The sequence below is a fragment of the Miniopterus natalensis genome, chromosome 19 (genome assembly GCF_054644295.1).
Source record: "Miniopterus natalensis isolate mMinNat1 chromosome 19, mMinNat1.hap1, whole genome shotgun sequence".
NCBI classification, from domain to species: domain Eukaryota; kingdom Metazoa; phylum Chordata; class Mammalia; order Chiroptera; family Miniopteridae; genus Miniopterus; species Miniopterus natalensis.
The window spans coordinates 25,816,508-25,832,740 of NC_142099.1; the positions used below are offsets into that span (position 1 = coordinate 25,816,508).

The following is a 16,233-nucleotide window of genomic DNA, read 5'->3' on the forward strand; positions in this document are numbered from 1 at the left end:
CGGCGCTTCTCCGCAGGGCAACCCCCTCCCCGCCCTCCGCGGAGGGAATTCACCCTCGGGCCGCCCCGCCTCGCCCCCCCCAGCCCGGGGCACCCGGAGGACCGGAGCGAGCGCTCCCGCGGGAGGCCCTGGGGCGCCCGTGGCTCTCGGGGCGCGCGGTGGGCGCGGTCGGCCGCCGGTCCCCAGCCTCCGGGGCGGGAGAGCCCAGGGCCGCGGGAGTGAGAGTGCGCCCGGGTGACTGATCGCCGCGGAGAAAGTCCCCCGAGACTGTGACCCCCGCGGGGGGGGGGGGGCGGGGCCGTTGCGCAGGAAGATGCCGCGATGGGACCGGGGGAGAAAAACCAGCAACCCCAAACCACCCGCTTGTGTTTCTCGCCCCGAGTTCCCCGAGAGCGGCGGGACCCCACCGGCCGCGCCGCGCCCCCCGACCCCCACCCGCCCCGGCGCTGTCTCCTGTGGGTGGGCTTCGCGTTCCCTCCGGGTTTCGGGGCCACCACGTGACTTCCACGAACAGCCGGGGGGGGGGGGGCGGGCAGCGGAAAGCCGCGACAGGGGTGGGATCTGGGACCCCGAGGTGCGGCCCGAGAGGAGGAAATGAGGCTGGATGGGAGGAGGAGGGGCGGGCAGACGGGCGGACGGGAAGGACCGCGGGCCGCGACGGGGGCGGGGAAGCCCGGGCCACGCGCAGAGGCTGCGCGGCCGGGGCGAGCGGGAAGCGCGAGGGGCGGGGCGGGGGCCGGCGGCCGGCAGGTGCGGGCGCGAGGATGCGGGCGGCGGGACTGCGCCCGTAGGCAGCGCCCCGTGTGCAGGGGCGGCGGGCCGCGCGGCGGCTCCTGCGCGAGGCTGCGCGGCTGGGCGGGCCGGGCCGACGAGCGCCGGGCATGTCGCAGGGGCCCGCGGCCGCCGGCAGCGTCCTGCAGCGCAGCGGAGCGGCGCCCGGGAACCAGTCGCAGCCGCAGGTAGCGCACTAGAGGCTCGCGGAGGACGGCGGGGGTGCGGGGAGGGCGGCGCTGGGGCTCCGGGGGCTGCCCTCCGAGGGGAGGGTTGGGGGCGCGCGGTGCCCGCGGGGTACGGCGTGGTGACCCGGCGCCTACCCTCCCCCCCCCCGAGGGCGCCGACGCCTGGCTGCGCGGCGCACGGTCCACGTTCCCCCGCACGTGGGGCCGCGCTGCCCCGGAGCCATGCGTGGCCCTTCCCCGGAGCTCCGGGTGGGGGCCCGGACTCGGAGAGGGGACATTCAGCCCCGAGGGGCAGCTCGTGCGCAGGCACCCCCTTCCAGGCCGTGCCCCGGGGGTCCGCCTAGGGGCGCAGGTGGAAGCCCCTGGCGGCGGCGGCCCCCGCGCTGTCCCCGGGACGGTTGCGGCAGCCGCCCCGGGAGGCTTGCGCCAGGCTGCGTGCGGGGCTGAGCGTTTCCTCCCTGTGCTCCCTTCTCACCTCGGTGCTTGGCGACCAGTGTCACCTGGTGATGCTGGACAGCCACACGGCTCTCAGCCTGGGCCTGGGGACGCGGGCTGAACGGCCGTGGGCGATTTGCTTACCCCCTCTGAGCCTGCGGCTTTCCCCACCTGCGAAATGTGCACCTGTAAGAACGTCAGCCCCTCATGGTTTTTACGAGGACTCATTGAGATACGGTTGATAACGCGTGAATTTCCCACCTTCGCTCCCCTCTTTCTGCCTTGACAAACGTTCCTTCTGGGTTGTCAGGTGTGCCCGTGTGGCAGGTGGTAATCCGGAGCGCGGGCCGGCTGCCAGAGGGCAGGCTGCAGGCAGCCTCGCTGTGCCCTGCGGCTTTCGGATGAAGAACGAAGAGGCATGGTTTGGTGACAAGCACAAGAAGGGACTTAATACAAAATAGCATCAACCTCAGCAGAGGTTGTGGAGGGCATACTGTGTGCTGGGAGCTTTCAGATAAAATCTTATCTCATGCCAGCCTCAAGCTGCAGTTCCGGGGATGTTATTTCCAGTGCCTAGAACAGTGCCTGGCACATGGCAGGTACTCGGTTGACACTATTGAAAGAATGAATGAATCACACTTACAATAAATGAGAAAACGAGAAATTCATAGAATATGGTCCCCAAGACTGTGTTGACAGTAGGAGGAAAAAAAAAAAACACCAGAAGCTGTGTGTTTCTCATGCGAAAGCTGTGTCCTCTGCACCACATTTTCCCCCGGTGGTGGTCTGCTTCTGTTTGCCGAGTCTTCTTTGCCTCTCAAGAACTGCATTTTAACACCTTGCATCTGTTTCTTTAAGCTCCAGGCCCCTTCTACTTGCTATGCTATCTACGTATATGTCATTTATTTTTCTTTATTCTTGCATCTGCTAAAAATTGTTTACCCACATTATTTTGGGGGAGATGGTATGTGTTTCTCTTACTTGGAACATAAGACCAAATGATACCTGAGCATATTCTTTACTTTATATTATCAGGGGTTTTTAAAAAAATTAACATTGATAATTGAGTAGCTTTCCTATGTTCGTATCCCACTAAGTTCCCTGGGTTTTGAACTCTTTAAAGGTAGGATTTCCCCCCCTCACAGCCCCTGGTATCTTCTCACAGGGTACTGGAAAGCAAATGCTGCTCTCCTCTCCGTGTTTTCTATAACTGAATGCAGTGTTTTTTACCTTGGTAGGTGCATTTTTCTGCCTGCCTGTTTCATGATAACTCTGGGAGGATTTGACTAGGTTTGGTTAAATCTCACCTATAGCTAAGGGCTTTCAAGACACATCATAAAGTTGCTTTCTGACTTCCTCTGACTGGTGAAACAGAATGTCAATTGAGCATGGTTCAAAAGAGCGTATTGTTGGTGGTGTTTAAGACCCTTGGGTGTGCTGGTAGAGTTGTGTGGTTGCAGTGAGTTATAAGAGTAATCGTGTTTTGCACCAAGTGTCAAAAGCCCCTGTTTCTGTGTGGTGGTGTAAGGCCTGACATACAAGCAATGCAGATAGCAGATGCTTTCCGCCTTTTCCATTCTCAGATGGACAACGCCAACACCACAGCTCCTCCAGGCTCACGCCCTGCGGGGTAGAGGTTGATGAACGTTGGTGGAGTCCAACAGACCTGAGTTCCACTTCCCATTCACCCACTTACTAGCTGTGGTACCTGGAGCAAGTTCCTTAACCTCTCTGAGTTCTAATTCCTCATTGTTTACATGGCGATCACACCACGCATTTCCCAGGGTGGTCGCGGGGGTTAGCAGCTACATGCAGCCATAGCACCTGGGGAGTGTTCCTTACAAGGGGCTACGGTTACCCCACTAATGTGGCAACAAGCAGCGCTGTGGATGCTGATAAAATGGCAAAGGCAGTGAGCAATGCTGAGCGAGGAGAGAGGGCAGACAAGGGGGAGAGGAAGGGCCTCCACATCGCTCCTGACCACAGGTTTCTCCCCAGAGCCCTGAGGATGATGACAGGAAGGTCCGAAGGAGAGAAAAAAACCGCGTTGCTGCTCAGAGAAGTCGGAAGAAGCAGACCCAGAAGGCTGACAAGCTCCATGAGGTGAGGCTGTGGTCGGGGCAGAGCCACGCTAGGGCCACGGAGAGGAGCCGTCTTCTGTCCTCGCACCGTGGTGGTGGCCCTGAGGTCACGTCCTGGCCATCACCAGTTTGGCCACATGCACGTCTCACTCTTCTGGGTCCTTCCAGCCCATTTCTGGGTCTTCGCTCACTGGCCTCGTCGTTTCTCCTTCATCCACTGGTTGCATCTCACACTCAGGTTTCTTTCATGATACAGCAAAACAACACCAAAAAACAAACTTCCTTTTGGTCCTGATTCCCTTTTAAGCTAGTGCCCATTTCTTTCCTTTCCTTCCCTCACGTCTCTGCTTCTTAAAGAGAGACGTGCTGTCTCCATCTCCATGCCTCAGTTTCCGTTGATCACCCAGTCCTCTGATTTTGTTTCTGCCCCCTGTCCCCATCCAACACACACACACACACACACACACACACACACCCCCCCACACACACACACACACACCCCCCCCTGCAGAAGCTGCTTCCACTGAGACCACTAGTGCCCGGTCCAGGGACCTCTTTCTAGTCTTACCATCCTTGAACTTGCTGGAACATTTGACACCACTGACCCTCTCCTTAAAGCCTTCTTTCAAGGTCTTTAGCTTCTAAAAAAAACACATTTCCTACTTCTCCTGAACCACTTCTTCTTACCCACTTTTTCTCTCAGTTTCTTTGTTAAATTTTCTTACCTCTGTCTGTTTTCTTAAATGGTGTTGACCAGACTCTGTCCCTTTTCTTCTGACCCTGGAAAATTTAACCTATAAATCTGTTCTCCCAACATCAGTCACCTCAGGAAAGACCTCTGTTCTAGCCATAACCCCATATCTCCAATGTTTCGAAAAGGGTCTGTTGCAGGCTCCTCACATGCAACATGGTCATAATAGAGGGTCTGTTGACCCTGAGACATTCTCTTCTCACTGTCTTCAATTTTTATTTAACGGAGCTAACCGTCTTTCTCATCACCAAAATCAGGAACCTGGGATTTATCCTAAACCCTTCCGTTTTCCTCGACCCCTGTGTGTAATCCACATCATCTCACAGCCAGGGCATGGGAACCGCTCCCTATCAGGAACTGGCCTCCGAGGTATCCCAGGATCTGTCCAAGGAATGGGCCGCAGTTCCGAGCTCTTGTCTTTGCACAGTGTTGGTGTGAATAATTACGATTTTAGTTGAACTCTTTCCTGCCACGCTTTCTTGCCATAGATTGTCTCAGCCAGGCCAGTCTGGGGGCATTGGCAGCAGAGGGGACTGAGGTGTTTTGAGGGGAGTGACAATCTCTGAACACCCTTTATCGATGAACATGGGACAGATTTAGAATGTCTGTACTCTGGGGAGAGGTAGCCCATGGATAGAACTTCACAGCGTGGCCATAGGAAGGTGGGGCCCTAGGATCTTCAGACTAGGGTCAGGGAGGGTCCTTCCCAGCCCTTATTAGCTCTGTGAAATATCCACAGAAAAACTACAGTGCCCTCTGCCTCTTTTCTCCTTCCCCCTTGCTCCTGAAGCTGTCCTGCTTCTAGCTTCATGTTACCAAGGGGGCCTGTGGCTCACAGTGCATGGCCCTGTATCCAGAACATGTGCTAGTTGGACGGCTACGGTCTTTCCCCTCAAGAAGCTTCTAGTCCAGGCCAGGTACGTTAATATATTAAAAAACAAACACAAGAGGACACTCAGTTTTAAGTCCGGAGTGATTATGTGTAGAGTGTTGACTAAATGACTCGAACAAGATCTTTCCTAGAGCATGGTCAAGTAGATTCATCCCACAAATACTTTTTAAGCACTGCTGCAGGCAAGGCATTGCCCTTGGGCCACAAAGAGAGGAGTCAGGTCTTATTCCTGTCCTTGGGAAGCACAGGAGTTCCCGAGGAAAGTGTATTGGTTTCCTGTGGCTGCTGTAACAAATTACAACAAATTTCGTGGCTTAAAACAACACAGAGTTATCATTTTACTGTTTTGGAGGGCAGGTGTCTCTAAATGGTTCTCACTGGACTAAAATCAAGGTGTTGACAGAGCTGTATTCCTTCTGGAGGCTCTGCATAAGAACCAGTTTCCTAGCCTTTTCCAGCTTCTAGAAGCTTCTGTGTCCCTTGGCTTGTAGTCCCCTTCCGTCTTCAAAGCCAGCTGGCCAGTCGAGTCTCTTATACTGTATTACTCTGACACTTGCCCCATAGTCATGTCTCCTTGTCTGACTCCTCCTTTCACTTATAGGGACCCTTGGGATTACATTGGGTCCACCTGTATAATCCAGGTTAATTTTCCCCCTTTAAAAAAAAAATCCTCATCTGAGGATATTTTTTCCATTGCCTTTCAGAGAGAGTGGAAGGGAGAGAGAGAGAGAGAAACATCGATGTGAGAGAGACGTATCTATTGGTTGCCTCTGGCACGTGCCCCGACCAGGGCCAAGGTTCAAGCCTACAACAGAGGTATGTGCCCTTGGTAGGAATCGAACCCGGGACCCTTTAGTCCATAGGCCAACACTTTAACCACTGAGCCAAATGAGCTACGGCTAATCTCCCCATTTTAAGGCTTTTAATCACATCTGCAAAGTCCCTGTTGCCACTTAAAATAATATATTCATAGGTTCCAAAGATTGGATGTAAACATCTTTGGGGGGCTGTTATTCTGCCTATCGCAGGAAGCAACAGAAATAATTTACTAAATGTTAAGATAGGTCTCTCTCCATTTCTGTCATTGTATCCGATAACCACATGAACCAGGTGTCTGGGAAACTTACAGGCAGTGCCGCATGTACCCCCACCTGATCCCTCTTAGAACCACAGGTGGAGCGCCCTTTTGTGGGGTTCCTAACCTGTTCTGCTGTCCACAGGCATGACTGATTCTGCCAGGTGGCCTTTCCAGAAATGGGGCTGGTTGGCCTGAAACCCGGTCCCTCCATGGGAGAACACTCTCCTCTCCTCTTCTTTGTGGAGCTAGAAGAATGGGTGAGGACCGTGCACCTCCATCAGATCCCCTCAGCAGGGCCAGTTTTGGTTGAGAAACACAGTGTTCAGGAGGCCAGGAAAGTGGATCCATCCATATACAGACCCCAAAGCTGGGGGTCACACTTTCACCATCACTAACCACACACGTGTCATTGGTCACAATGAGGGAGCTGGCTCAGGAAGATGGAAATGCCCAGTTCTGTAGAAGAGGAGCATGATTTCTGGCCCAAGGGCACCAACACGAATAATTTCTCCCTGTTCATTTCTCATCTCCTTCCAGGAGCGCATCCTAGTTATGGGGATCTATGTTCTATATGGCCAACATAGTAAAAAAAAAAAAAAAAAAAAAAGCGTAGTAAAAAAAATGACTGTTTTTTAAACTTTGAAAACAATCTTCATAGTGGGAGGGGTGTCTGGTAAAAATGTGGTCAGGAATGATTGTATTGCACCCCAGTAAGTCGAAAGCGGAGCACCTAGCACACTGCTGACAGTCATGGCAGAAAGCCCCGCAGGCCCCCCAGGCCCCCCAGGCCACATGTAGGATGGGAAAAGTGAGAGACCAGTTCCCGGGAAGACACAGAGGGGCAGGAAGCAGCCACCTAACAGCCGTGGCTGTTTGCTACTCCCTGCGGAGACTTGAGTAAAGTACCTGTCCCATAGACGCCTCCACCCCAGACTGTGGGATAGCACTGTTAAACATTTCAGAGTAACTCGAGATCTTTATTTGCCTTTCTTGAATACCATGAAGGGGAATACTTAGAGTAAGACGTTTAAAATTCCCCCCTTCCTCTCCTGCCTACCTCACTCACTTACCTCTAACACTGAAAAACCTCCTCTAGTCCCAGCTCATCTAAGTGTCTCAGCCACTTCCCTCCCCTCCCAGTTCTCTGTCTCCAAAGCCAGAGGACTGTCCTTCAAGGTGGGACCTTCTGCCCAGCCAGGCGTCGCTCAGCAGTTGAGCATCCACCTAGGATCCAGGCGGTCACGGTTCGATTCTCGGTCAGGGCATGTGCCCGGGTTGCGGGCTCGATTCCCACCTGGGGGCATGCAGGAGGCAGCCGATCAATGACTCTCTCCTCATTGATGTTTCTGTGTCTCTCTCTCCCTCTCCCTTCCTCTCTCTCAAATCAATAAAGATATATTAAAAAAAAAAAAAAAGGTGGGAACTTCTCAGAGGGCAGGGCAGTGGGACAGCCTGGACAGGCCAAGCCTGGGAGAGGCTGGGGCCGCTCCTCGGTCCGAGCTTTCTCTGCAGGGCGGTGGTTGCTGGAAGTTAGGTTGCCGTGATGAGAAGTGGTTCCCTGTGTGTATTTGTGGACCTCAGTGTTCTCTGTGGCTTTTCTAATCACCCCTTCAAGGCGCTTACATCTCTCACGGGGATTTCGACCCCTATTCATCTCTGAACGTTAGGCACACGCCTGAGTCCACATTCACAAATAGGAACCCAAGTGAACAGTCCAGGTCCCTAAAGACAGGCTGAAAGACACTTCTCTCAGAAATGGGTCAGACTGGTTGAAGCCAGGCACCTAAAGGTGTAAGACTGAGAAAGAATTTTGAGTCAGAAAAGGAAGGCATCGATGCCATCCTTAGGAGCGCCAAATGTCACAGACAAGTTTCTTGAGTAATATGGTTGTGGTATGTGTTGCCATGGTTTTTTCAGATATTGTATATTCTAAGAGAATGCTTCGTGTTAGTCCCCAGTTAGTTTAGAAACTGATGAAGACACTCGTTTTTACAGCGCTTGCCGGTGACACATTTTTCTGCTGGGAAGGGTATCACCTTAAGGCTTGGGAATAGACTTATTTGTAAAATCCTGAGCTCTTGCAGCCCTTTTCTGCTGGTAACCGCCATGGGGAAATTGGAGCCTAGGCACTGCCAAGCGAAAGCTGAATTACTGTCACTGCACGCGAGTTGCAGTTGACCTTGAAGTCGGGATCAGGCTCCAGTATGCACAACCTTGGAAAAGTCACCGTGCCTCTCAGAGTTTCAGTTCCTTGCTTGAGAAGTGGGGTCTTGCGTGTGGCTGTGTTCCCCTAGTGGCCTTTTCCTTCCCCTCATCTCCTTTCCTGCCTTGTTGTCATCTCTGACCCCTGGTACCCACATTAGCTTCTTTAGCAGCCCTGGCCCTCCCCTCTGCCTCAGAGGCACCCTGGACCCTGACTGAATATCCCCAGACAGCCCCGCATCTCCCCGTCAGCCTCTTTTAGATGCCCAGACCAGGGTTTCTCAGTCTTGGGGCTGGATGATTCCTTGTTGTGGGGGCGTCTCTGCCTTCTAGGTGCAGTAACACCCCCTTCCCCACACTGTCTCCAGACACTCCACGTGACCCCTGGGGCCTGCCCAAATTGCCCCAGTTGAGAATTGCTGCCCTTGGCTGCTTAATTTCTGAGAGAGAACTGGGATGTGCAGTGACTTCACCGCCTCTAATCTGTAAGTCTCTGCGTTGTGACAGTGTCCTGGAAGATACCCAGGAAGGCAACCCAGTAACTGCAAACCCTCCTGGGGCAAAGGATTCGAAACTCAGCAGTCATTGAGCTAAACCAAGCATCTCTTTGGAAACAACAGAGGGCCTAATGTTCTTTATTATTTTTGACGTCTGCGAAGTCCAGGTAGTTTCTTCTCAGTGTGAAGCGGGTTCTACCCATTCCCTTCGTTCCCTCTCAGCGTCCTCTCCCCTCCTCTTCCTCCCTTCCCAGCTCCTCACCTGAAGAAGGTTTTTACTTCTCTCATTTTTATCTCCTCAGCTCCATAAAAGTCCCTCAGCGCATTTGTGAGTAAAACTTAGATCCCAGAGGAGAAAGTCCCCCCTCCCCCCCAGAAGGCAGGCAAGGGGCCTGCTGGGTGGCCTGTGGGGGCAGCTCTGAGCCCTTCTGGGCTGGGGTTTGGGGAGAGCAGCTGTACCTTCAGCAGCGTGACTCCTCATGGCTTCCAGAGGTCAAGCTCAGAAGCTCACAGCGTCTCACCACAAAAATCAGTAAATATGGAAAATCGGTTTGGAATGTTTACCACAGGAAGAGAGTTTCCTAATCTTTGGAATCTTGTTTAAATGTTAGCTCATTGGAACCATTCAAATCTATTCTCCTTTTATGTGGAAGTGAGGAGCATTTCCAGTTGCAGGGTGGAGAGTGCGTGTGTGTGCGTGTGTGCCCCTCACCCCTGTTGCAGGCAGGCTTCTCACGATGCCTGGGCTTCCATCCCGGTCTTCCCATCCAGACCCTCCCCTTGCCCGCAGAGGGCTTGGTTGCTGTGTTTGTAGACCGAATCCTGACTCTAGGCCTAGAGCTTGTCAGAGGCCAGAGGAGTGCATGCGGAGCTGGGGGTGGTAGGCGCGGAGGAGGGCTACTGGCGGAGCAGGGCCGGTGTACCAGTGATGCCAGACTGAGCCAGGACAGCCTGTGGGGAGAAGAGGTGAGGCCTGCTGCCTTGCAAAGTATTCCAGACCACACTGAGAGCCTGCCTGGGAAAGGCAGGAGGCAGAGGAATGGCTCAGATCACTTTTGCATGCAGCTCCTCTGAGCCCCTTGTCCTGGGAGGGAGGAAGATGCCTGGAGGGGAAGGGAGGGATGGAAAGGGGTGAGGGAAGGAGACAGAGGGCTGAGGGGTCACTGAGCAGTTAGATGCCAGCACTGGGGCCTGTCAGGTGGGGCACAAGAGAGGGTAGCAGAGGCCCCATGTGCTATATCTTTCTGATTTTTAGAGAGAGACCTTATTTAAGTGTGATTAAATATGACACAAGACTGAATAAGACACATAATAAGAGATGTGTTTCCATTAGTGCTGTGATCATGGAAGCCTTCCTGGAGGTGGTGGACTTGAGCTGGGCCCACAGAAAAAAGACAAAGGCAGTCCAGGGACAGAGTTGAGGATCTGCATGTGCCTTAAGGGCCTGTAAGATCAGACTTTCTTAGTGATATTTCTTAAAAATTACTAGTAAGAGAAAAGATATAATGGAAAATGAGTTGGACCCCCTGCTTAGGAAACATAGTAGGCATGGTACAACAAAGCCCAACAGTGTGAATCAACTAGAAATGACTGAAAACAACATTTCAGAAGATTTAAATCAGATTGCCAGCCTTAAGAGGGTCTCTATGGCATGGCATAGGGCCTCTGCCATTGACCACGCACGCACTGTAGAACTTACTGACTTGGAGGAATACAAGGAAGACCTGCCTTGCCTGCTCATCAAGTTCATGCACGGCTTATAGTTTGTGGTATCATTAGTCTATGAGCTGACACAATCTAAGATTCTGAAATATTTGCTAGGCTGCAAGATGTTCCAGAGAACAAGGTGAAATTCAGTAGAGGTGGGCGTCAGGCCCATCCTTAAGCTCCGAATATTGATGGTCTTTAAAGTGTAGACAGAGAAGCAGCAGATGCACACAAAGCTTGCACTTCTCTGCATGCTCAGGGGCAGTTCCCCAGAGTGGGGGTTGGCTGTAGGCTTGGGTCCAGCCCAGAGCAGATCACCTCCACAATCTGCCTGCTGTCCGCATGGTCAGGCCATCCCTGGAAGCACGCACTGCATGTTGGAATGATGTTCTCTCAGAGCTCCTGGCAAACTGGAGCATGTGTTGGATGGTGTCCAGGAGGGCAAAGGGAGCAGGAGTCCCACAACCCAAGGAACCCGGAGAACCTGAGACAGTTGAGCTCAGAGAATACCTAAAGGGAAGTGGTGTGGGGTTGTCTCCTAACATTTCAAGAACTGTGATGTTGAAAAAGTATTGCATTTACTCTATGTGGTTCCATAAGGTGGAACCAAGCCCAACAGGTGGGTTTGAAGGAGAGAGTTTTTGGGTCAGTGCAAAGAGGACCTTTCTCATAGAGCAGCTCAGCAAAGGCAAGGACTGTCCTTTGAAGGAGAGAGTGCTTAGCATCAGTTGGATGTCTTACCTAGAATTACACAGGGAAGGTTTCTACATTGTTAGGCTACAGGGTTGGGCTAAGGGGTTTCTGTGAACCCCTCCAGTTCTAGGCCTCTGTAAACTCTGATGTAGAGGAAATATAACACATGAGTTTGGGAGCAAAGCCAAAGAAAGCATTTACTGAGTACTCAACAAGCATATGTTAAGTTTCAGGCACTGTTCCTAACTAAGGCAGTGAACCCAACAGGACCTTTAGAAAGCAGATCAGCAGTTGGGGGGAAGGGAGGCTCAAAGGGGCCCTAGGGAACTTCCCAGAGTGATGGAAACATTCTGTCTTGATCAACATAGTTATTTACATTTGTCAGAACTCACTGAATCATGCCCTTAAAATCAGTGTATTTTATTTTCTGTAAATTACACCTCATAAAGTTTTTTTGACAAGCAAAGCCCTGGCCTTGTGGACCTTTTGTCTTGGCAGAAGGAGACAGACAGTGAGCAAATGAACAAACAATTATGAGTGGTGGAGGGGGGCGTGGTTAACGAGAAAGCTTTCCTGGGAAGGAGGCGAGCTTCACAGCGCGGGTTAGATCTGCCAGGAGGAAGGGGGAAGGGAGTCTGTTTTCAGAAATGATGTAGCCGACTCTCCGTCTTCCCCAGGAATATGAGTGCCTGGAGCAGGAAAACACAGTGCTTCGGAGGGAGATCGGGAAGCTGACGGAGGAGCTGAAGCACCTGAGCGAGGCGCTGAAGGAGCACGAGAAGATGTGCCCGCTGCTGCTGTGCCCCATGAACTTCGTGCCGGTGCTGCGGCCGGACCCTGTGGCCGGCTGCCTGCCCCGGTGAAGCGCAGCCAGGAGCCTTGGTCCTTTCCACGCCTGGGAGCAGGGCTCCTCCGCATCTGTGTACAAGGGGACCCGGGGCCAGGCCTCCTCCATTGTTTCCTCTTCCTGAAGAGGTCGTCTCCTATCTCCTCGGGCTGTTTTGCGGATCAAGGGTCTTGCTTGCCCGTCCTGGCCATCTCCCCCACAGCCACATCCATGTTAGATGGGGAGGCGCCTTGCCAGGCCTCTTCCTCGGAGCTCTGGGCTGTGTCCCACAGGCACCTGACTCTCAGAGCCTTGAGTGGACCCAGGTCGGGAGACCACCCTCATGACTCACTTCACTTCCACTATGGCAGCTACTAGGTTCCGCTGTTACGCAGAATCGTTTCCTCTGATGATGGAATTTGGATAATAAAGATGGTTGTGCCTCTCCTTTGGCCAAGTTCTTGGAATTTAGAAGCACAATACGTTTTCTCTTCCTGAAGAGGCGTCTACCATCTCCTCAGGCTGTCTTGCAGCTCCTGGGTCTTGGTTCCCCTTCCTGATCGTCTCCCCTGTAGCCACATGAGCTAGGTGGGCAGGCAGCTTTGGGGGGCGGCACAGCAAAGGCCAAAGGGACTTCCCTGCCACCCCAGCTGGGTCACAAAGGGGCTTGCAGACCCGTCTAGCTGTCTTGACAGCTGATCTGCTCTGATCCCACTGTCACTGCTGCTCAGCTGGCTGCTCACCCCCTCCACCGCTAACACCGGGGTGTCTGTGTCTGCTGCTCCACTGGCCCGAGCCCTGTGGCTCCACATAATTCAGGGACCAATCTCCTTCCATTTAGTTGCACTGTACCCCCAATCCTCTACTCTGACTGGGAGACTCGGGAGGAAGAGGTCCATGGAAGGGGGTGGGGAGAGGCTATGTCTTGGAGGTGATAGTGAATAATTTTCTGCCCATAGTCCATGGGCCAGACCTCAGTCCCACAGCCTCACCCAGCTAAAGGGAGGTCCAGAAATGAAATTTAGCTTCATGCTTAGGTTGGAGGAACTGGATTTCATGACTCTGTTAGTCTCTGCCGTAGAAGGTATAGGACCCCCACTCGGAAGTCCCAGCAAGCTCTGGCTGCCAGGCCTAATGGGAATATCTCAGGCTTTTCTTCCTTTACTTTCCAGCAGCCTTGGACACTGGCTTCTGTGTTTCTTCCTCTCTCTGCCTGTTCTCATTATAAAGGGGCTCCTCTTCTTGGGGCCTCAGTCACCATCTCTCTCTATACAGATAACTTCCCGTCAGTACCCAGAGCCCAGCTCTCCCCTGGGGGCCAACCTGTACATGCAGCTTCCCACCATGTGTCTCTGAGAGGACATCTCACAAGCGCGTCCGCTCAACACTCTCCAAGCTGTACACATGACCCCTCGTCTTTCCCTCAAATGTGCTTCTCAGTCTGTTTTCACCTGTTTTATAAAGGGCTCCATCATCCAGCTGGTCAGAAACCTTCGTATCATATATGAGTCTCCCAAGTCCTTAATACCCCTTGACCCCAGCCACTTTGCTCCAGCGTGCAAATGGTCTGATCTTTATTCAAATTAGCTGCTGAACACAGAGTTTGCCTCCCTAAGCTTGTGTGTTCATTTGAGGCTGAGTTCACATTTAGGGGCAGTTAGACCTTCCCTGTTGATGTCAAAGTAGTAAGTGTGGTCTCAGTGAACCAAAACTGAGGTGGCGCATGGTGCTGGGGTGGAGTCCCCTCTAAGACAACTGGAAATGTGACCAGAGTTCTGAAAACCAAATGTTCACTGAGCTTGATGGAGGAACATTCTCATCAAGCTCCCAGTAACATGAGGGGCTGTCTCAGCTCCCCAACTCCTACTCTGACCAAGTAGAAATTCTGTATAAATCTGAGAAACTGTTAGATGATTCCAGGAGGGACAAGGGGAGTAGACCAGTTGGTGGGGACTGGATTTGCTTGTTCACACTGCTGCTGTGTGCCAGCCTCTGGCACGGAATCTGCGCTGGCTGGCTGTTGGGCGGGGGGAAGGGAGGGAGGCTGAGAAAGTGTCAGCGAGGGAGGAAGCCCTTCCTTCACACCCACACAGCCACACCACTTCCTGTCCGCAATCCCTCCCTTGCCTTGCACCAGCCCAGCCTCGATGCCTGGGATTTCCATCACTGAATCAGGCCCCAGTTTTTACCCTAAACCTTGGTTGAGAGTGATGACTCTACTGAAGAGGAAAGTGAGAGACCCAAAAGCCCCTCTCTTCTTTCCCATCAGAGCTAGGGTTTCCACAGTCCCGTGGACTTACCAGGGCTAAGGGCTCTGCCCTAGCAGGAGCTAGAAGAGAAGGGGCAGCCCCAAATCTCTCTGACATGTCTTCCCTCCCATGATCTCCTGGAGGACCTGGCAGAGTCATCCACGCCACAGCAAGACGGCTCATAACAGAACGCCAGGGAGCGGAAGGAAAGAAGAGCGGAGAGAAGATAAGCTGGAAGGAGAAGGGAAGGAGTGGTGGGAGAGGGAGGAAGGGAAGAGGGTGAGGGGAACTTTGAGCCCTGAACCTAAACCATCTCTGCTCCTGGGGAAGTTATGCTGAATCCCCAGGAGGGTATGCTATTGAAAGCTCCCCCCCCAATAATGCCACATATCTTGTGGTGTGAGAGTGGAGCCAGCCAAGGCCAGAATCTCTGGAAACTGCTCTATGCTTAGAGTCAAGGAAACATTCCTGGATTACCCATTTGGAAATTGACCACCTTGATGAAATTGCACCTCCCCCCACCCCCCCACACACACACCAATCATTTGGGACAAAGGAGATCAATGCGGTTACACTGTCGCCACGGACATCATCAGCATTAGCATGAGCCACACTGAGAGTCTGTATTTAGCAGGTGCCAGTGTGCTGGGCATGGCATGCTTGAAGAACTTGTGTCCTAAATCTGGGGCTGTGTAGCAGGCAGACTCTGCCCCTGGAGACGGCGCACCTGCTCTTTTGGGTGTTCTAGCATGACCTTTTCTGGTACAATATTCTTCATAAGATCAGAAATGTAATCACAGATCAGATGAAAGGCCACTAGCCCAGAATTCCGGCCACGACACTGAGGGAAAGTGAGGGAGAGTCCAGTGTTTGCATTCAAAGACACCATCCTTAAATGCCAGAGGCGCACTTGGAACTTCCCCGATTTCCCTCCATAACCTCTACTTTATCGACCATCCGCTAATCAAGACTCTTCTTGAACTAGTTTGAGTTCTCAGCCACATGCACAAGGCGTCAGGTTTTGCTACAAATCCAGGGTGACCTGTTCATGGATGGCACAGGTGCCAGTGCCCAGGGGCCCAGGGAGTAGGGCTGTTTTCTGAGCATTCCTGAGTTCACCAAGCTTCCTTGCCATCTTTTCTCTGGACAGGAGGCAAGGCAAAAAAAAAGTACCTTCCCAAATGTCATAAACCCACAGAAAGCTCAATTTGCCTGGCAGTACTTTTTGAAACTGAGAGAGTGAGAGAATTTGAGAACCTCCAGTGGTGGCCACCATCCAGAATTTCAAGAATGGAAAGAACCAAAGAATGCACCTTGCAGTAGTTCTTGAACTGTGGCAGAGGATCTGCTGATTATTAGTTAATTATTCCTGAACTTATTAGTAATTAACTACCTATTTTAATCAATTATTTATTTATTCTGGCAATAAACCAATACATTAATTTATAAAAATAAATAGTAAATATGTAATTAAAAATAAAATAACATTAATAATTCGTTGCTATTGCTAATTTACTAATTAGGTATTGTTCAAACAATTCGTAGTGATGTACCCATTGTGTGTTGCAGGGGGTAGGACCGGCAAGGGAAGACCCCACATGCAAACACACACCTTAAAGGGCCACCTTATCATATCACTTCTAAAATCTCACCTCTAGGCCTGTCTCAGTTTGAGCAGAGGAAATCACATGATATTTTTCATCTAGTCGGATCAGGAACACTCCTACCTCAATTCTAAACAACTACAGGACAGGGATCCTGTTCTATGCTTCTATTTATCTCTGGTTGCTAACCACGGCGCCTACCACATGTGATTAGCACTAAAAGTGTCTGTGTGAATGACTGATTGAATGAATGGCTACA

At 52.3% G+C, this 16,233-nt stretch overlaps 1 protein-coding gene across 1 annotated transcript; it reads left to right on the forward strand.

The window, feature by feature from the left end:
* Positions 1–881: 881 nt before the first annotated feature.
* Positions 882–12,557, forward strand: BATF3 (basic leucine zipper ATF-like transcription factor 3). Its single transcript, XM_087828190.1, has 3 exons — positions 882–959; positions 3,393–3,497; positions 11,973–12,557. The coding sequence occupies exons 1-3, from the start codon at positions 882–884 to the stop codon at positions 12,156–12,158; spliced, it is 369 nt and encodes a 122-aa protein (XP_087684316.1). The 3' UTR covers positions 12,159–12,557.
* The last annotated feature ends 3,676 nt before the right edge of the window (positions 12,558–16,233 follow it).

Bases quoted from the DNA above. Each gene is read 5' to 3' on its own strand.
- BATF3 (XM_087828190.1), top strand. From the start codon at position 882: ATGTCGCAGGGGCCCGCGGCCGCCGGCAGCGTCCTGCAGCGCAGCGGA. The intron at 960-3,392 runs GTAGCGCACTAG...GTTTCTCCCCAG, and splicing joins GGAACCAGTCGCAGCCGCAG to AGCCCTGAGGATGATGACAG. The intron at 3,498-11,972 runs GTGAGGCTGTGG...CGTCTTCCCCAG, and splicing joins AGGCTGACAAGCTCCATGAG to GAATATGAGTGCCTGGAGCA.